The sequence below is a fragment of the Patagioenas fasciata genome, chromosome Z (assembly GCF_037038585.1).
Source record: "Patagioenas fasciata isolate bPatFas1 chromosome Z, bPatFas1.hap1, whole genome shotgun sequence".
NCBI classification, from domain to species: domain Eukaryota; kingdom Metazoa; phylum Chordata; class Aves; order Columbiformes; family Columbidae; genus Patagioenas; species Patagioenas fasciata.
In genome coordinates this window covers 39,269,472-39,290,754 of record NC_092560.1, presented here as the reverse complement: position 1 = coordinate 39,290,754, position 21,283 = coordinate 39,269,472, and the positions used below count along the sequence as shown (strand labels likewise).

Genomic DNA, 21,283 nt, shown 5'->3' with positions numbered 1-21,283 from the left:
ATCAACATAATTTCCTTTTATCTCAAGTTAGCCAGTCTGGCGGATAAAGGAAACTCAGATGTTATGTATCTCGGAGCATACAGATCTTTGATGTTTCACTTGGGAGAGTGCTCATGAGCAAACTAGTTTTGTTTGAGATACTGTAGGACTGATGCAAAACTGGTTAGAGATCTGCTTTTTGAAGACAAAACAGTTAACAATGAATGGCCTTCACTATCAAAATGGATGTAAAGATGTATTAAAAGGGTTTCTAGTGAGGTCTGACCAGGATACATAAATGGTACACATAAATGCAATCAGGTGACAAACAGGTTAAATCAACCAGGGAAAGACCACATGTTTGAGCACCCATGCCAATAATCTTAAACACTCTTGATGAACTGAAGGAACATTCTACAGGGATGAAAAGAAAAACGAAAAGCCAAAGGCAAAGGAAAAGGAAGAAAAGAAGGATAAAGAGGAGGTATCACATGCCTGGTAAGTCTAGTGACCTGTCCATTAGAACAGGTAGCTGCAGCCAAGTATGACAGGGAAGAAGTGGGAAACGTAGAAAAGGGGCCCACAACCAACCTGGAGCTGATCATGAATAAGGACTACCAAGATGTTCTAAAACAAGGCAAACAGAAGACCCAGTACAGATATCAAGTGTTCACGTAGGCGAAATACGGCTATAAAAGGCAAGGCCAACCAGCCAGGTGCCGTGTTCAAGGCTGCCGGCACAAGGTGCAGGGCAGAGTGTTCGGGGGAACACCTCGCAGCATTCGGTGCCGATCCTCCCGGGAGCCTGCAGACACAGACACAGGCCTCCGGCCCAGCGGGACCGCACGGCTGCGGTCCCGGGCGGGTGGGACAAAGAGCTGCAGGCGATGCCTGCACAAGCTCCCAGCGGCCATCGCAGGGGTCACCCCGAACTGCCGCCGAGCTGGCAGCGCGGCGGAACATCCTTCAGGCCCTGGGGAGGGCCTGGCCGAGCTCTGCCGGACTAACAGATCCGGACAGACACAAGCCCAGCGCACCGAGGCCTGCGAGCTACCGCCGCCAGACACAGCGGCCGCACGCCCCCGCCACCGCCTACAGGGCGCCCGCCGCTCCACTGCCTCCATCGGCCCGCGGCTGCGTGAACGCGTGAGGCGGACGGCGGCCGACAGGGGCCAAGCATCCTCGGGGCGGGGCGGCCGCTGCCACCTCGCTGGGCGGCCGCTGCCAGCGCGCTGAGCGGACGTTCCCGGCTCCTCCGTCCCGCCGCCGCCCGGCCATGGAGCTGTGGCAGGTGCCGCTGCTCTTCTCGCGCCTGCCCATGTTCCCCTTCTTCGACCTGGCGCACTATGTGGCCTCCGTCATGGCGCTGAAGGAGCAGCGGGGTGAGCGGCGCTGGTTGGTGGGGCGGGACGGAGCTCTCGCCCGTCCCCACCGTGTTCCCCTGTTGTCTCCCTGCGCTTCCCCGTCCCTGCCCCGTGTTTCTCGCCGTGGCCTGCCGTGTCCCCCAGCCGGGCTGGCCAGGCCACAGGCGGGGGCCGAGAAGCCCCCTGCCGCCGGCTGCCCCAGCCCCGGCTGGACAGGATGGCGGGGGGCAGCCCGAGGGGAGCTCGGGTGCCGCAGCGGGGCGGCCTGCGGGAGCGGGGCTGGGCGGGGGGATGCCGGGCGGTGCCCTGAGTCTGTTCGGGCTTTGTCGCTGGAATCTGCGAGACCTGCAAGTGTCCCGCCCGGGGTGGGGTGTTAGAGCACCTCATGGCCTCGGGGCCTGTCCAGCCCGCAAAACGCTAGACAGTGTTGGTTGTTTTTTTTTTAAAAAAACTGGTTTTGGATTTTATTTGTTTTTAATGACGGCGAGTGGCTAGACCTCAGTTCCTGTGCTTACTCCCACAAAATCTCAGGTGGCTTGTGCTTCGTTTGGTGGAGGGAGAGGTTTGCCAGCGCTCCTCCAGGCTCTGAAGCAAGAACTAACTCCGCGAGCAGAAGTTTGAGCTTTGATGCCGAACGTTGTGCAGAGCGGAGCCGGGGCAGCGCTGGGGCTGTGCTGGAGGCCGGCCTGTCTCTCCCCACTTTGCTGGCGGCAGAGTCCAGGTGTTCTCTGTTAGTCCCTAAGACTGCAAATAAGATTGTCTGCAGTCTTCATTAGTCTGTCGATAAATAATGTCTAATTGACTGCAGGAACTGCATAGGAAGCACCCAGCTGAACATTTCTTGCTTTCTCAGAACTAGAGGCATTGATGAAATTAACCAGGATTATTGTTGAAAATCTGTTTGTAGTTTAAGATTTGGAAAGTCCCAAGAACAAAAGGGCTGGACCCTCTGAAGTTAGGTTTATGCATGCAGAGAAGGACTGCAGATCACAGGCTAATGACTTGCTGTCGGGTATTAGATCTGAGACGACAGCTGCTCAACTCATGAGTTTATATCCTCCACACGCCTTGGTTATGCAGGAAGCTGTTAAGGCAATTCTGTCTTGTAGGAAACATAGCTTGGGAATCCAGTGGGCAGGCTGTGTGTTAGTGACTTTTCACAGACTGTGCAGGCTGATATAAAATGCTTACGTGTGCAAGTGTCTTCACCAAATTTTTTTTCTGCTACCGGAGTTGTTTCTGGGTGCTGACTTGTGGCATTGTGTAATATAACCGTTCCATTCAAAAAGGGACTTTCTGTCTGAACACATTTGACACTACCATGCAATATCTTTAAACTTTCCTCTGGAATGGACATATGTAAAGAGCAGCATGAGAGGAGTCTCTCTGCTTTCCTAGCATCTGCATAGCTTTAGTGGGACAGCACTGCTGAACAGTAGAAGTGGTGTAAGAAGTCTGATCAGATCCATGCTGGTATTTTTTTTCTGCTCAGCTTAGTAGCTGGAAAGTTCAGAACTCTTCAGCAACCTCTAATACTTTGAATTAATAACTGTAATTCAGGTGACTGCTTGCTGGTCTGTTGCTCACTTGGAAGCCATTTGAGCTGGATATTAAATCATAACTGAAACAGAAGTAATTATGAAATACTCAGAATGGGTATATTATAATTGATGAATATTCTCTAGGCATTACTATATATTCTTTTTTATATATTCACAGGGGAATAACTCGGTGACCTTAACTGTCTGGTGATGCAAGAAGTATGTGGTCAAGTTGGAGCCATTTTTGTTTTCTCTCTGATTACTGTCTCAGTAAAATACCAACCCCCTCACGCTGCTTAAAATCATATTCATGTGGGTATTTGTAACAGGGATGGCCTCATGCTAAACTGCTACTTTTCCAGTCCCAGCTAGATTTTACTCAGTTGTGAGTGCGAGTGAACTACAGTAGTGAAAACTCAAGTGTTGCTTTCCAGGTATTTTAAACTAAGTGTTCTTGGTTATCGCATTTGGGATCGCTTAGTAGTTGCTCCTTTGTAACTCCAGTCAGTTGTAGAACTGGCAATTTTCTTTTTTTTTGGGATGGAAGAACAGCAAAAGGTGTTGAGGGTTGAGGATGTGCTGTATTTGGAAGGAATGTGGTAGTTTTGTCCTTGCAAGTTTTCTTTGGCATGTTTCCAGTGATTTCAAATTTTTGCTTAGTTGCTGAATTAAGTCTGACTCTGTAAGTCCTTTAGCTTGATTTATGTTGAATAGGGGTGTTAGAAAAACTTCTACAAATTCTTCTGCTTTGGTCCTTAAGTGTGTATTCCTGATTGCCTACTTGGAACATGTTGAAAAGGTTAAAGCAGATCCTGTTCTGCTGACAGAAAGAGTTTACTGCAAGGGTTTGGTTTTTTTTTTTTTTGCTGTTGTGTGGAAACAGCATTTAAAACCCTATTCAACAACAGTCTTTGCATTTTGAAACCTTGTCTTTACTTTCTGAAGTATACTATTTGCAGGACTAGTGGCCCCTTGGTGGATCATATTTTGCATGGTTGTATGATGCCTCATTAGTTTTGCAGGATGCATCAGAGGACAAATATAAATGACCACTTGTTTGAAAACATGTGACCTGCTTAAAGTTGAGTTTGTTTTCTGAAAGGTTACATCCTAGTCACAATTTAGGTAGCAACACTAAGATAGGCTTTAAATGTACATCAGCATTTTTTGCCTTCTATGTTTGGTGTATTCCTTGTTAGAAAGCAGGTATGAATTGCTAAATACTGGTGTCTGAGTTGAAAACATTCTAATGTTGATCAAAAGAAAAATCTTGGAAGTCCAGTAGAGTTTCCAGTCTCTTATGCTTTTACACGTAATATCTTAATGGAGAAATTTACATGCTTTGTTGTGGAGCTTGCTCATAAAGGGCAATCTGGGAATGATAAGGGTAATTCCTATACATGTCCTCAAAATGGGAAGCCACTTGCTGCTAGTCGTGGGGGAAAGGAAGAGCAGAGAAATGGTGATTGCTGAAAGGCAGGGTAATGGATTTGGGAAGAGAACAGAGAGCTGACTAATTTAAAAACAACTCCAACATTTAATTGATTTTTTTTTTTTTTTTTTAATAATCTGACCTTTAGTATAGGAAGTGAAAAATTATGAAAATATTTTCACAAAGGATGTAGGAGAGAAGGCAAGTTGGACTAGAAACAGTGTCAAACGTACAGTAGAAATCAATTTCAACTTTTAAAAACCTGATAAATGAGAATCTTGCATTTTTTCTGTAGAACTAGTTCTCACTAACTGTGTTTCATTAATTGCAGTGAACATCCATGTGTGCGATAAATAAAATACAGTGTGTTAAGTTCAAAGACACAGCACCTGGAATGGTGTCCTTGTGTTATACTGGTAATCCGACCAAAGAGCCGGTGAAGTGAAGAAGCAGCTGAGTTTTCTACCTCTCAGTCATATTTCATTTTGTGTGGAGGGAGGAGCTACTTCTATATTCTGATGAAGGCTGCCAGTAAGATGTTAAGATGATTACTTCCCTGATAATGCAAGGTGATGAGAAGCTTCATGCTAATGAAAGATAGGTTGGTGCATACTGATCTCACAATGGATGTAAGATTTTTTTTTAACCTGGTATGGATGTTGACAGTTCCTGGAGGTGGAACCTTCTGTCGTGATCTGGTTACCAGTCTCGTTCCAGAACCCGATTACTGTGCAAATGACATCCTATATTACATCTGTCCAGGAGTTAAAGCTCGTGCATAATGCAACAGCTGATCTATTAGCCGTGCATGCCAGTTCCCAGCACATGTTCCCTTGTGATTTGTGATTTGCACTGGCGGCCTCTGTTAGCTGGCTTTTCTCATTGTTCTGTAAAGTTTGGGATACTTCTTCTCTACATGGTCACTTCGTGCTGTAATGCCGCAGCAGCATTTAGCGGAGTTACTCCACAGAGAGAGTACTGCCAAATGTGGGGGTAGGATATTGTCTTATTTTTGCAAGAAAAAGTATTCAGTCCTTTAATGCTAAGAGTTTAATTAATACTTAATGCTAATGCTTTAACACTAATAAAATAAGTATATAGTAGTGCTTGTAATGTGACTGTGTCATCAAACAAGAGAATAATTACACATGAGAAGGAAGGTACTGTACTTCTTTTGGACCAGTGAGTGTCTGCTTAATATAATTCTGGTTTGTTTTTTGGTTTTTGTTTCTTTTTTCCTGAATGCAGTGGCTATCAGCATTTTTAGATTTATTTATTTATTTGTTTATTTTAAATTGAGGAAACCTTAACGTAGTAAGTATAAACCATTAATATTCTGCAAGTGTCTTACCCTTTTCAAATACATTAGTGAAAACAGGTCCATGTTCAGTTATATGGGATTTGGATGTAGTGGCCCACTTCCTATTTTTACTTTTACTGTAAAGTAACATTAGCGGGCTACTTTTATGCACATGAACATAATTGATAGCTACTTTGGAGAAGTGATAATATGCTTTAACAAAGCTGAGCATAACCAGCTTGGAACACCAGGTACTGCTCTATGGAGAATAAATTACACAATAGGTAGTTTTTTTCATTTAATAGTCAAATGTTCTATAATGCCTAGGAGCACTCTTTTTTATAAATTCGTTGTTACATAGGGATTTACATAGTGCTGCAATACGCCATAGCTCTGCCAGCACTGAAACTGTAACAATCTTCTTAGTACTATTGTATGAAGTAAATTGAATTGAGAGTGCTCTGTTCTCTTTGGTGTATTTGACCTTCTCATCTTGGGTAAGAAGTTTGTGTTCTGACAGAAATGCCTGAAAACCCAAAAGCTTCTCCTCTGAATTGGAAACGTATGTCAAATTTCATTTTGGGGTAGATACTATGTTTATTCTCTACTTTTGTGGACTTCAGCCTTTGGACTATGGAAAATGTAACTAGTTCGGGCAAACAGAGTTCTGCACAAGTAAAGGGGAAGCTTTGATAATACCAGACTCTTGAAGTAGAAGGAAGTAGTCAAAACAACTACCTCATGAGATTTCGGGCTTTAATAAGGTGTCATTTCACCATGAAACTGGTTAAGACTACCCATTACCTCCAGCATAATCTAATATTGAATACTCTTTTGGCATCATTCAATTGCAATTTAAAAGGGATAATTCATTTAAAACTAAACAAAATACACCAAACTGAACATTTTTATAACAAAGAAAACTTACATTTATTACTATGGCATTAGGTAACCTTTTTTTCTCTGTTCAGGTTTGCAGGTGAAACTCTTAACAATTGTTTTGAGCACTGCTTTTGTTTTGGTCAGCAGGCACAGTTAGCAGGACTTTATAAGGAAAAAGGAGAACAGTGACCATGAATTCATGAGCACTCAAAAGCAGAAATGAAATTTGTAGAATAATCCCCCAAAAGTTACCAGTATCAATCCTGTCTAGGTCAGGAAACCACTTCTATATTTTAATACAAATTTGAAAGCAACTGTATATCTATGCCAGATTATTAGCAATGGTCTGAAAGCTTTTTTTTCTTTGTAGACAGATAGTCATAATAAAAAAACCCACCAAAGATGTTCAGAGAACACAGTGTCAGTGTTTCACTTTTATTTAGATAGCATATGCTTAAGTTGGTGTACTCTGAAGTTTGTATTTCTGAAGACTTGTCCAGTGAAATTTTTCATTACCTAAAGGAAAAATGTTGGACTGAATGATTTGAAAAATACTGACTTTTAAACATGTTGTGATTCTCAAATGTTTATTTCTGTTTTTTGGTGTTATTTTTTTTTTTTTTCCTTTGTTTCAGGAGCTGTGGAAGTGTCAGTCCGAAGTCCTATTGCCTGTTGGTTTAGTGCTATGCTTTATTGCTTTGGTGGCTCAGTTTTGTCTTCGTTGATGCTTGCAGAACCTCCAGTAGCATTTCTGGCAAAGGGCACAAATATTCTACTGGCATCTTCAGTCTGGTAAGCAGCCACAATTGAGTTAGATGTGTAGTATTGGTTCTGAACATGCTATGCTTTGTAATCTGAGATTATACCATCTAGCTTCCATGTTGATTAGAAGCTAACTTTAAAAAATTATCGATTTGGAGGCTGTCTCTTCATCCAGAAAGTCACTGCAACAAAACAGGTGTTATGGTCCTGTTGTATATGAATATTATGCTTGTAAGAGAGTAGCTCTTAATGGCTGTTGTATAACAAAAATGCTCAGTCACTAGAACAGACTTGCCTTAGATTTTAATAGTATTCCTGGTCAGTCGTCTGAAAACATTATTTTGGAATGAAGTGGACTTGAGTTACTGCTTTTATGGATATAAATATGTAATAAATGCAGTCTAGTTTTTCAGCAGGAGCTCTGATGTAAAAATTTTAATTTTTTCTGTAACTGGACATCTGTTACACAGATCTTATTTCTTCTTTAGTTTTTGCTTTCTGACATTTTTTTAAATATAGATTTTGCTCTTTTCCAAATGGATGGGTGTTGTAGTAGAAGACAGTAACGAGCTGACTAGGAAGTCAGGTATGTGAACAAGGCAGCAATTTGGCTTGCTTTGGAACTTGCAAAAGCACTGGAGTTATTTTTATATAAATGTAGCCTTCCAGTAGAGTTTGTTTGTTCCAGAAAGTGTTTGAAGAAACCCTCTAACTTAAAACTTGTGAGCAGCAGTGGGTTTTTGAATTTAAAAATATCAATTCCTATCTTAGAAGAGTGTTATCTGCATGGAATCTTTTAGTATCTGTTCCTTCTAGCCCAGAAGGTTTTATAACTGGAAATTCTTTAAAATGAAAGTAATTGTTTTTATCTGTCTGTGTATATCTGTGTATGAGTATTCTGGCCTTCATGTTGTAAGGGAAGATGACAGATTTCACTTAGGCAGTTTGGTGAAATGAATAATGTGCAATAAATAGTACAATATTAACAAAGCTTATAGAATCTGCTTATACTTCATATTAATCTGATGTGGGCAACGTGACTGTTTCTTTTAATAAATGGCACAAGCTAGGAGCACACATAAATAAAATGTGATTTGAACTTAACATATGATTTGCTGTACACAAAGAAAATGAGGTTTTAATGAGGAGCTATGAATATTATGAAGCCTTTTAAGCTTCTAGTTTTACTATTTTATTTTTTCATAGGTATAATGACTTTAATCCTCAGTCCGAAGTTATGTGAAACAAAGTTCCCTGAGCTGTATGTAAAACTGGAAATAAAAGGAGTTGTGTATGTTTGAGAAATACTCCTAAATAGTCTGTAGGATAGCGACATCTGCTGTTAGCAGGTGTTGCTAGCAGAAATTACAGTAAAAAATGCTGTGGAGGGACTGTAGTGTAATTTCAATACAGTTACCTGTGCTTCAGGGTCCTAAACCCACATTTTGCAATTGTAAATTAATTCTGGTTAGTGTTGTTTGTTGGGTACGTGGCTAAAATCGGTGTTTGCAGTAGCCATTAAAAAATATGCTCTCTACATATCTTTGACTTCATATCAACTGGACCTTGGTTACATACGAAGGCATGTGACTTTACAATAGGAAAAAAAAAGGAATAATAGAAGCAGTTCAAAAGTAAATCTAAAACTAAACACCAGAGCAGCAGTTAGCTACTAATGTAAATTCCAATAACTTTCTTCTAGGTGAGAAATAGGCTATTGCATACTCTACTCTGGGAGCTCTTGAACAGAAGAGCTTTAGAAGTTTGCAGTGACACAGTACTATATCCATTACAGAAAAAGAAAATATATAACTAGGACAGGACTCCAGCTGAACTTGGCCTTTCTTGGAAGGAAGCTTCCTAGCATTCTGTTATAAAGGAAAAGCACTTTAAAAAAAAAAGCTCCAAACACTGAAAGTTGTCCTGATTTCTAATCTCTTCCTAATCTCTAACTGTGAAGCATGACCCTTCCCAGTTGTGGTATCTGCTAGTATTTTTAATGAAGTAAACAGATACGAGAGGTGCATCTCTGCATTGCAGCCTGAGTAAACAAGAAGAAGATGCAGCTTTAGAAATTCTTGTTAGAGAGGGTTGAGCTCAGAAGCCTAAACCAACAGGCAAGTATCTTTTTATTAGAAAATGAAAAAGCACCCTTCCAATTTTTTAAAGGCTTTTTCTGCTCATACTTAATTGTTGCTCTCTTATTCCAGTGCTGAAATAATCTAGGTACTTAGTCTTGATTATTTGTTTTGACACCTTGAATGTCTCGGTAAGAATTTAATTTTGTTTATGGTTGAAAAGATGCAATAAACTACCACATAATCTATTTTTCAAAAAATCTACCGTCATCTTATGATTTCATTGTTAGCCATCTTTACTTTGTTTTAAAAGCAAGTTGAGAAAAGATACTATTAAATTTTGAGTACTGTGCTTTCAACACTTTGAAAGAACAAATGTGATTGTAATTGGCAAGGTGGAAAAGCTAGAACTAGTGGTTACTAAGACGTGAAATGTGTTTAAAAATAGCTGTGTATTTTGTCTGGCATGACACTAACTAGGGGAGGCATTCCTGCTGAAGTTGTATAATTCCGTGTACCTATCAGTATGAAAGCATGGTGTCAGCATGTAATTTACCACCTAAAGTCATCCCCCTAAAAATCAAAACCCAAACAAACAAACGAAACCCCCACACCAACAAAACCCACAAAAATAAAACAGAAAAAACAAACCACACAAAGTTGGTCAGACACTAATTTAATAATTTGAATTACAAAAACATGGTAGGTAAGCTATAGAAAAGATGGTAAAATGTAAAGCTGTTTCTCATGTGCTTTAATGGATTCTTTTCTTGAACAGTGCCCAGTAAGAACAATTTCAAATAATGTTTGATGTTTTTGGTGCAAGAGCTCAAGCATGCTCAAAAGCATTTCAGATTTGTTCCATTATGTCTGCCACACAAGACAGTGAGTTATCAGTAGGATATCATGCAGTGCTAGTCATATTCCAAGAATATCTTTAAAGGTTATTAGAAAGTTTATTCCATAGCAAAAACTTTTGAATGCTGCTGATGGGTTTTCTCATGATTTTCAGGTATCTTTTCTTTTACTGCCCACAAGACTTGTTCTATCGGTGCTTTGCCTTTCTGCCTCTTCGGCTTCTGGTTGCAGGAATGAAAGAAGTGACTAGAACTTGGAAGATAACAGCTGGCGTTGCACATGCAGACAGTCACTTCAAAGATGCCTGGCTTGTCATGGTAGCTGTGGGCTGGGCCAGAGGTAACATGCATAACATCTTGTTCTGATGGATTGTGATGTTTTGGAGTGGTATTTAAATGGCTGGCCCTTCTGCATAAGTGTAGCTCCATTGCTTGCTGTACTGGATATGATAGTTCTCGTACAGTCTGTTGTCCCCTCAAGGGCAAAGCCTGTGCAGCAGTTTTCCTGCCTGGATTAAGGGTGACACTGCATGACTTTGGGGAAAATTCATTTTATCTCTTCAGAAGGTCTTGTGAGGAATTGCAGGAGGGGCGGTTGATGGCAATCATGTAGCGTCAGTGCTATTACTAAACTTTCCAACAGCATATTTGCTCAAAGCTGTTTTCCTTACATGACTGAAGAAGAGAACTTGTTTCCTGAGCTTTTTGGGTTGTAACTATTAGCTGACGTAAAACACAGAAACAAACCTTCTGGCCTGCCTGCTGTTTGGAGCATGACTCTGGAAACTACAGCTGCATTTGTAGTCACAATGTTAGAACCACTTTGGGAAGTAGTAGTGCAGCTCTTGTTTCTATTTGCTTGATTCTGTTCTGCTTTGGGAAACAACAGATGTTAATGTGATGATCTAACATTGTTTTCCCAGGTTACAATACAGACCAGTCTCACTGGCCAAAGTATCTAATACCTCCTTACGTTTTGTATTCTTTTAATGTGAAAATATATATCCACTTCACTTACGCAGAGTCCTTGTAGTTTATAGAGACTCTCTCTGTGTACATACATGATGACATTAAGAATGGATTGATACAAGCCTCTCTGGAGATTTATTATACTTTGGCAATTCAGGTGTTTGTAGTGATGAGTACATCAGTTCAGATGCTATGACAAAAGGTGAACATGAGGTTCTTTCTAAGTAGCTAAACCTCTAGGTTTCATGTTGGTTGCTCAAGTCGCGCATGTATAAAAGATTGGATTAGGCTGTTTAAGTCTGAGTTTTGGATACCACACTCGATACCTGGTATAATTGGTTTTGTTTGGAGCAATAATAGGTTGTGCAGTAGTGGTAGCAATCACCGAAGGCTTATTGTAAATCTCTGTCATTTCAGGAGCTGGTGGTGGCCTAATTTCCAACTTTGAGCAGCTGGTGAGAGGAGTGTGGAAACCTGAAACCAATGAACTACTGAAGATGTCCTAGTAAGTTTTAGAAAAAGGCTGCAAAATGATAACTTTTGGTTTGCTATCTCCTTGTGTTGAAACTCACTTTTAGTGGTTCAGATTAAAAAAAAAAAAGCCAAACAAACAATAGGACAGGTTTGTATTCAATGTTTGGATGTGTATCTTGTGATGATCTTTGGTAATTTCAGCAGACGTTTTAATCATTTAGGTTCACAGCACAAGAACACCAAGTGGGAAGATGAGTCAACAAAAATTATTTCTCAGAAAGCAGTACTGAGTCAGTAGGAAGTTGCTGGAAAGCAGTATTGGCTCAGTTTGTCTTACAAGGACTTGTCTTTTATCCAAAATGAATAAACAGAGGTACTAGAAGTATACAAGCGAAATTTGCATTTTTGGTGCATGTTCTGAGCATCACTAAGATGACTTCCTTTGAGCATTGCCATTCATACTTTCTCTGCCAGTACTGTTTTCCTCCATAGATATCAATTATTTGAGAAGGTGCGAATTGGTTGTTCAGTATAGCAAAAATGTATTACACGACAGGAAACATTACTTCTCTTGCAGAAGGAAAGAATGGGACTATTACATGGCTCCCAGTTCAGTCTGTACAGCAAATAAGAATTAAGACAGGCTAAAAAGTCAAGCTATTATTGTAAGTCAAGATAAGCTCACCATGCTAATTTCCTAAAATTAATTTGATCTTTTCTGTGTTACTCTCAGGCCCTTATAAATAATATTATTTTTTAAAAAGTTATCTTCCTTTTCTGCAGCCACTCTTAGCAGCAGAATAACGGAAGAGAAATTAGCCTTTCCTTTGGCAATATTTCAACTTTTTGTGGCTCTTGTCAGTTGTTGGCTTTTTCTGAAAGTCTGGGTATGTAGAATATCTCTGTCAGTGCCTAAGTGGTAGTGTTGAAAGCAGACTTCCAAAAGGATGAGGTCACTGTCAATAATAGCACTGTAAACTGAAATAACACTGCACTTACAGGTACAACACTAGAGCAGCGCTTACTGACTGTGGCAATGCTTGCATATATTCTCTTTTTCCATGGTGGATGTGGTTCAAAGTAACTCAAAAACTATTTTGAAAATTTTGTTTAATATATAAAGCTTAAGAATATTAAATAGAAGATAGTTACAGAGTTAAATGGATAAAACATTCTGCAAATGAATGAAGTGCCTGTATAAACAAAGTTGTTTTTTGGACTTCCTAAGCAGGATATTGATGCAGCACATCTCTGAGTTACTCAAAAGATGGTGAAGAGCACTAGATGCTCTGTGATAACAGGAATGCAACCTGTACACGTCACATGTAGATGCAGATTAAAAAATGCACAGTTTTTCTCCCAGAACATTATTGCTGTTTCTTCAGATGACTATAGATAACTGACCAATGTTCTCTTGTTTTCTGACTGCATACCTAGCAAGGGATTTACCACCACAATGAAGATAGCTAAAAGTTGTAAATCTCTGCATGTGTCAGAAGTCAACACAGCTATGTTGGCAAAACCTGGGTAACATAGGCCTAGCTCAAGTCACGTATAAGCAGACTACAACCCTATTGCTGCTGAAGTGTCACAGTGGACTGAGACTATGTTGTTCTTCAACACTTTAAGCAATTCCTTGGAGTAACTAACACCTGGAGTATAGAAGAGGAACCTGTTTTTAAGTCTAGTCTGAATAGTGCAAGCTTTGTGATTTAACTCTTCAGTAAGTATTGGGAGATGAAGAAGGGAGGCAAGCTGACCTATAGAGTCTGGATAGAGGCATTTATTTGAGGAAGATTTGTCAAATATGAAATTGCTGGTTATGTAAACTAGTGCTGAACTTGACGCTTGTCCATGTTATGGACAGAAAGCATAATAATAGTATATAAAGTGAAAGTCTTAGTTTAATTGTAGCTAGGTTTTGGACCTTGTCACTGTTACCACAATTTGTCCTTAGTTCTATTCAGAAATAATTATTTTGCATGCTAAGAACATTTATTGCTTTCCAGGTCATGGCATCTTTCACTGTAGAGAAAAGAAATTGACATTGTTTGTTTGATTTCCAGCCCTGTGAAGGTGACTTTGATAGGAGCAGTTCTTTTCACCCTGCAACACAGCCAGTACTTGCCAATAGCAAAACACAACCTTGTGTTTTTATATACTGTCTTTCTCATTTTCTCCAAGGTAAGAATGTGAAAGTGTTTCAAATAACTGAATAACAGAAAATATTTTATTTCATTATTTCAGGGGAAAAAATATGCCCTCAAACATTCTACCACAAGTTAGAATGTGTGCTTCTGGATGAGAAGGCCAGCTCCTACTGAAGTCTTAAACCTGTGCTCAGACTTCTGTACATGAGCAGAACAGAAAACGTACTCTGTTACAGTTCAATATGTGGAGAAAAAAAGGGAAAAATTTTAAAAATCAGGAATTTTGACACCCAACAGTTGATATGCCAGGCTTGTATGTCTATAATCTCAAACAAAGTTTATGCTTATGGAAACAAACTCCACTGTTCTCTGTCTTTCGCTAGCTGCTTAATTTCTTCCTTGTACCTGTGCAGTCATTGTGGGTTTGCAGAACAAGCCAACTAGATTCTCATCTAGCTTGAAGTGTTCGCAACATAAATGTGTAGGTGGGAAGAGAAAGTCTATCCAAACTGCTTTAAAGTATCTGTAACTACTTTTATAATAAAATAGATTGTACTTCTCTACTGAATCCTTTAATTCCTCCATTCTTGTTCATTTTCAGAATGATGTCTGTCTTCAGCATTATTAGCTAACAAGAAAGTGTAGTCACTGTGTTAGCAGAAGTCTGGCAATTTTAAGAGCTTCAGAGCTGCTCTTGAACAGACTAGAGATTGTCTAAAAGTGGTGGTTGCCAGTCTCCTTTCTGCGAAGTAGCTGACAAGTTTAATTCTAGAGTAGTTGTTTTAGGGAGCCAAGACTTCAAACCGATGCTCATCTAAACCAATAAAGGCATTGTTGAACTGGGGTTGCTCGCAATGGAGAAGGGAAAGAATGTTTACTCTGGAAATGAGAAATTACAGCTGTCTTCAGAAGCTGGCTGTCAGGCTGCACTGAATAAGTTCTTAAACAGATGGTCATGCTAACAATCAGCAGCTTGAGCATCCACTTAACTAATAAAGCAACAGTTGTGAATCCAGCATAGTCCTGCAGTAGTGTCTTGTTTTAGAAATTTTTCATGTCTCTGAAAACTGTAGAAATGACTGCAATATAAACTTGCCCAGTACCTGGACCTACAAAAGAGGTTTTTTTCTATCGCGATGTATTCATAAGGAATTTCCGTAAAGTTGAGAGATTTATGTGGAATGAGTATGGCTGTCTGGAATTCTAACTGAGTCTCACTGTTTGCATATATTTAAGTGTTTAGACACTGCATGCTTTCAATTTAAATGGAACTAGCCACTATGTTACAGTATTTCAGTTTGAACAAGGTACAAAACACACACATAAAAGGTCTTTATCTTAGTTGTATGACGTTAAACGTGGTTTAGTCTTAGGATGATTTTAGTAAACATATAGAAAGCTTTGGGCACATATTTTTGTGTATAGCTTTGTGAAGACTGTAGGTCAGAAAGAAAAGCATTCTTTGATCAATTCAAGCTGAAACAAACATATTTCTGTTCTTGGTGGTGTGGCCTTTGCTCGTATAGAAAGTTAGAAATGCCATACATCCATTCAGCTTTGAACTTGTTTTCAGTTGCTGTGAAGTCATTAAAACTTCTATTTTAACTTGATCCTTGTTCTTCATAGGTAACAATGATGTTGACAAGATCTTCCACATCTCCATTCGCTCCCTTTGAGGCTGCATTAGGCCATATGTTCTTTGGCTTGCAAAAGACACCATCCAAAGTGAAGGGTGAAGGTACTGCATCTTCCAATGGCTCTTCAGCCTGTGACCAGTCTCCTCCTGAACAGCACCGGGATGGTGTTAAGAAAAGACAGGCAAAGAAAACAGAATAAGAGGCTTAAGATCCTTGATGGTCATAACCTTTGAAGATGTTTGTATTTCAGATTAGAATGGCTTAGAAATTTGTTTAAAGAGAGGAGAGAACAGGGCTGTACTCTGTTGTGGCGGTGTTCAACTTTGGAATGAATTTTGTAAGCTACTGTTCAGATGTCTAAATGCACAAGTTGGACTTTTAAGTTAAAAACTATAAATTTTTATAGTGGTTTTAAGTTTACTAAATTTTGTATTTATGATAACATCAAATGTTAACACGCTAAAAAGATAGTTTCAAAATGTGACAATCAGCTTTGTTATTTTTTTCTGATATATCTTTTGTTTCTACCTCTTTCTGCCCCTGCCACACCCCTCACTTTGTATTTTTCATTTGGATACGGTGGATTTGCACTGCCAAGTGTTCACAGTTGCGTGTCCCAGATAGGAAAGTAAGGCTTAATCACATTGCACTGTAAAACCATGAAAATGTACCAAACTAATGCCTTTAACTAGAAAAATAACTGAATTACTCTCACAATTCACACTGCACTGATCATAGATTTTTTTCATTTACTTAAGTAAATATGAAAAATATTTACTTAACATCTAAGTAAATAATTTTCATATTTTTCTGTTTTTTAAAGTAAGTGAATTATCTGGCACTTTAAAAAAATCTTCACAGTTAGGAAGTAGAAACACTTCAATATTTAATTGTTGGCTTACTTTGGCACTTTATTTGCAAGCATTTGATATATAGTTGTTTTTCTTGTTATTTACATGTGGTTTGTAGTTATCTCTCAGTTTGACTGGGACTAGACATCTCCATCTGCACTTTTATCCAAGCATGCACATTTATTTCTTTTCAAAAAACAATACTAGACAGTACACTGACCTTGTTTCTCATGAGTTCAGCCCTATTATGCCTGCTGTTAATAAATACCAGCACTAGTTTGCAGCAATACCTCTGGTACTTTTGAGGAACAACTATTAATATTGGAATCACTGGAACTGTTTATTAGTGTTTGCTGAAATCTGCTGCTTCCTGCTTGTTGCCTCTATTTTTGCACATAATGTGGAACAGTTGTAAATGGCATACACTTCAGAACTGAAGACTTTGACATTTTAAAGATGTCACGTTTCATAAGAATAGAATCTTTTCATAGGAATATTTCATTGATGTGCCAATTTTAGAATAAATTAAACTATTTTTACAGAATTAGATTATTTGTCTTCAGAGAGTACTGCTTTGAAAGAGTCTTCTTCAGCAAGAGGATGTGGGTTAATCCTTGTGCAGAGATACCAAGGACAATGTGGAGGGGGATCTGACTTGAAAAGGCGAAGTTCTAGTTCCAGGTACATATCCAAATTTAGAAAAATTGTCACCAGTGCTGTGCTTAGAGAGAATCAAAAAAAAAGTACCCAAGAAATTTCGTGTGCCTTTCTAGTCATATTTCCATGGTAGTGACTGAAACTATTGAATTCTTCAGTTTGGAATCAAGCTTTATAGCAAATGTACTGTCATGGACAAAATATAAAAAAGATCTTGTATCAATAAATATCAGTTGTATTTCTGACATTTTACACTGAAACTCAGTATACAGCTATAAATAGTTAGAGTTTTTACTTGCAGTGTGGGGTGTCTCAGTTTTTTGTAGCTTGATACTATGGGTGTATGGATAAACTTGAAGCTGCCAACTAACTAGTTAATGATGAACTAGTTATTGAGCAACACCAGCAAAAGTTGTATGTCCCTAGTTTTTAAAACTTCTGGATATTTTTGAAAAGGGGGAATTATGTATACTAGATAACAAGAGCCATACGGGATTGGATTGTGCTATGGAGCTGTGTGGTACAGCTGTGAAATACTGACTGGTAACTGGCTACTCTTAGCCCAAATAAATGTGAAAATAGGCTTAGACTAATTCTTTAAGAAGTTTACAATTTGAAGGAAAATACATGGCTTTGTATTAATTTTGGATTTAAAGATGATAATATTAAAAAAAAAATGTTTTTCTTGATTGAACACCATAACAGGAAAACAAGTCACAATAAAAATGTATATTGTTGTGACACAGGAGTTATGCTGAAAGAATTCCCATTGTAAGCACCATGAAAACAAACCTTTTTTGTTTAAAGATCTCACAGGATGGGTACTCAGAACTCCACAATGAACAATTACATGCAAGTGTTCTGCGGACTGTTTTTTTATGACACAAGCAAGATAACCACCTGCATGGGGCTGACCTTGAAATCTGTATGAGACTTTAATACAGTCTGTCCAAGATCCCTTAAAAAAAACAATTCTAGCTTTCATGCCAGTAGTTCAAAGAATCATTCTGGTTGAAAGAGACCCTCAAGGTCATTGAGTCCAGCCATGACCTAACTCTAGCACTAAAACATGTCCCCAAGAACATCATCTATGTGCCTTTTAAACACTGCCAGGAATAGTGACTCCACCACTTCCCTGGGCAGCCTGTTCCAATGCCTGACAACCCCTTCTCTGAAGAATGTTTTCCTAATATACAGTCTGAACTTTCCGTGGTGCAACCTGAGGCCATTTCCTCTTGTCCTGTCACTTGCTACTTGAGAGAAGAGACCCACACCCTCCATGCTACAATCTCCTTCCAGATAGTTGTAGAAAGCAATAAGGTCTCCCCTCAACCTCATTTCCTCCAGCCTAAATAGCCCCAGCTTGTTCACTTGCTCCTCATCAGACTTGTGCTCCAGACCCCTCACCAGCCTTCTTGTCCTTTTCTGAACTTGCTCCAGCACCTCAACGTCTTTCCTGTAGCAAGGGGCCCAAAACTGAACACAGGATTCGGGGTGGGGCCTCACCAGTGCTGAGTACAGGATGACAATCACGTCCGTAGTCCTGCTGGCCACACTATTTCTGATACAAGCCAGGATGCTGTTGGCCTTTTTGGCCACCTGGGCACACTGCTGGCTCATGTTTAGCCAGCTGTTGATCAACACTCTCAGATCCTTTTCTGCCAGGCAGCTTTCCAGCCACTCTTCCACGAGCCTGTAGCGTTCATGGTGGTGTTGTGTCTCAAGTGCAGGACGCGACATTCAGCCTTGTTGAACCTCATGGAATTGGCCTCAGCCAAATGATCCAGCTGGTCCAGATTGTTCTGTATGGCCTTCCTACCCTCCAGCAGATCAACACTCCTGCTCAACTTGGTGTCATCTGCAAACTTACTGAGGGTGCACTCAATCCCCTCGTCCAGATCATTGATAAAGAGATTAAACAGAAATGGCCCCAGTGCTGAGCCCTGGGGAACACCACCCATGACCAGCCGCCAACTGGATTTGACTCCATTCACCACAACTCTTGGGGCCTGGCCCTCCATCCAGTTCTTTACCCAGCAAAGAGTATGCCCCCACAAGCCATGAGCTGACAGTTTCTCCAGGAGAATGCTGTGAGGAACAGTGTCAAAGGCTTTACTGAAGTCTAGGTAGACAGCATCCACAGCTTCTCCCTCATGCACTAAGCAGGTGACCTTGTCATAGAAGGAAATTGGGCTGGTCAAGCAGGGCCTGCCTTTCCTAAACCCATGCTGACTGGGCCTGGTCAGCTGGTTGTCTTGTATATGCCAGGTGATGGCACTCAGGATGATCTGTTCCATGAACTTGTACCAGTCTGATGCCTCTGGAGGAACAATGAGAAGCTCTGTATTGCCTACACTAGAGGTGGTTATATTCTGTATTTCCTGACATGACTTCTTTACTGCATACTAAGAAGCAAGGATGAATTTTACTGGGACTATCTTGTTCAATGCCCTCATTTATTTTTTTCTGGCATTAATGAACCTCTCAAACACAATCCCACTCTTCTCCACATTATTTCAACCTGGCTAAAAAACCAAACCAAACCAAAACAGCACTGCTTAAAGCTATCAGAAGCACATCTCATCAATACCTTGAAATGCCTGATCACATTCTTGCAGGCTATGCTGCAAACATACCCCCAGGGGTCTTACCCAGCTTGACCTTCTTAATCATTGCTTTTCCTTATAGTATTGATGCTCTAATTTCATAGACATCCGTTGTCGTGGTTTAACCAGAGCTAGCAGTACAACCACGACAGCTGCTCACTCGCCTCCCTCCCCACCCCCAAACTGGGGAGTGGATCAAAAGAGAAGGGAGTAACTTGCATGGAGACAAACACAGTTTAATAAATAACAAAATACTAATATACTACTAGTAAATATATATATAAAATAGAACCGGTATGTAAAATAAAAGATGCTCAATGCAATTCCTCACAAACTCAGTCCACACCAAGCAGCCAGTTCCAGGAAGTAGCACCTGGTCCTAAACAGCTGCTGCCAAAGAGAGAAAAAAAGAAAAAAAGGCCAAAAGGCCCAGAGGCCTCTGCAAAATGGTAAAAGGTCTAATTCAACATCTTGAACAGGTCTCCCCCAGCTCTGACAAAAAGAGCAAAGAAGCGAGAGAGAGACTGGAAGATCCTGACTCTCCTTTAATATGAAGCACAATGCTAACGAGATGGAATACTCTTATTACAAAATCACTCTGGATGTCAGTCAAGCTCTGCCCCATTTCTGCCCTCCTTCCTTGATGCCTCACACCTGTGGGCAGAACGCTCAGAGTGTCCTGGGCTCTCAGACCAGAGCAATTAAAAATATCAACTCTGTGCTGGGGTGTTATGTCTTGTTCTCAAACTAAGTCCGAATAATGACTGTGCTAGCTATGAGAAAGAAAGGTTTCTAACTGCATGAAGAAAATTAACTAATTTTCAGTCAAACCAGCACATCCAGATAGACCAGCTACAGACTCAGAAACACAGCATCTCACCTCTTAGGTCAGCAAAAATAAAGTTTTAATAGTGTTAGAACCACATTCCTAGTTAATTTCTGACAGCAGTCTGTGTTTTCTTCTCTTGCAGTAGTAACAGCAATTCCAGGAGTTACTCCACTTTGTCCTGACTCCTTGTGTGCTTGCTTCAGCTTTGTCTGAAGCTCATTAACCTTGTGCTCCACTCAGTTTGCATTTGAGGACAAGAGCATATACATAGCAATGCACGATTTGGAAATGTGTTTCCTGTGTATATAGAGACTTCTCTCAACAGCACTGCATCGGTCTATTTTCTGAAATGTCTCTGCTTTTCTTAACTATAGCCTTTTAGCACAAAATTTTTGCTGGTCTTTTTTTGTAAACTCTGGCATTTGGCATCTGCATCTTCTTCCTTAATAGATATTAGCATTGAAACTTTTTTTAACAGCCTTTGTATTTTCAGCTTTTTCTAAACTTAATTATGAACCATTTCCTGCCCAGCTTACTTAAAACTTCAGTTTGAAAGATGCAGGAGGTTTAGGTAAAGATAAGGCAATGGAAAAAGTCATCAACACATTTGATTCCTAAGGAACTATTCTCTTAGAAAGACAGTTCTAAACCAAAGCCAGCTACAAAACATCTGGATTACGCCTGGGAGAGATGGATTCAGAAGACTCTAACCTGATCCTGAACTTTTTAATCCAGAAGATTGAGTGTAAAAAAGCATTTGTGTACCAGTTACAGGAGAGAATACCTATATTATCAGAATCTAAATCTTCAGAACCATGCAATATTGCTTCTTCACTCAAATTCAAATTTGGTGATAAGGTCACCAGCTTTCCTTTGCAAAACTTTCCTTAAAAATCCACAATCCCTATAGAAGAG

At 39.9% G+C, this 21,283-nt stretch overlaps 1 protein-coding gene across 3 annotated transcripts; it reads left to right on the top strand.

Moving 5' to 3' along the window:
- The first annotated feature begins 455 nt into the window (after positions 1 to 455).
- On the top strand, positions 456 to 17,789 carry TMEM38B (transmembrane protein 38B). Of its 3 annotated transcripts, none has more exons than XM_065861772.2 (6): positions 456 to 477; positions 7,134 to 7,290; positions 10,351 to 10,535; positions 11,582 to 11,669; positions 13,705 to 13,822; positions 15,415 to 17,789. In XM_065861772.2, exons 1-6 carry the CDS (start codon positions 471 to 473, stop codon positions 15,622 to 15,624), a joined length of 765 nt encoding a protein of 254 aa, XP_065717844.1. In that variant the 5' UTR covers positions 456 to 470; the 3' UTR covers positions 15,625 to 17,789. The 3 variants fall into 3 exon arrangements, with proteins under 3 accessions (XP_065717844.1, XP_065717843.1, XP_071658201.1); XM_065861771.2 differs by lacking the exon at positions 456 to 477 and adding an exon at positions 950 to 1,361; XM_071802100.1 differs by lacking the exon at positions 456 to 477 and adding an exon at positions 4,774 to 5,309.
- The last annotated feature ends 3,494 nt before the right edge of the window (positions 17,790 to 21,283 follow it).

Coding starts and splice junctions, on each gene's coding strand:
- TMEM38B (XM_065861771.2), top strand. CDS start 1,256: ATGGAGCTGTGGCAGGTGCCGCTGCTCTTCTCGCGCCTGCCCATGTTC. Junction 7,291..10,350: donor CTACTGGCATCTTCAGTCTG/GTAAGCAGCCAC, acceptor CATGATTTTCAG/GTATCTTTTCTTTTACTGCC. Junction 11,670..13,704: donor GAACTACTGAAGATGTCCTA/GTAAGTTTTAGA, acceptor TTTGATTTCCAG/CCCTGTGAAGGTGACTTTGA.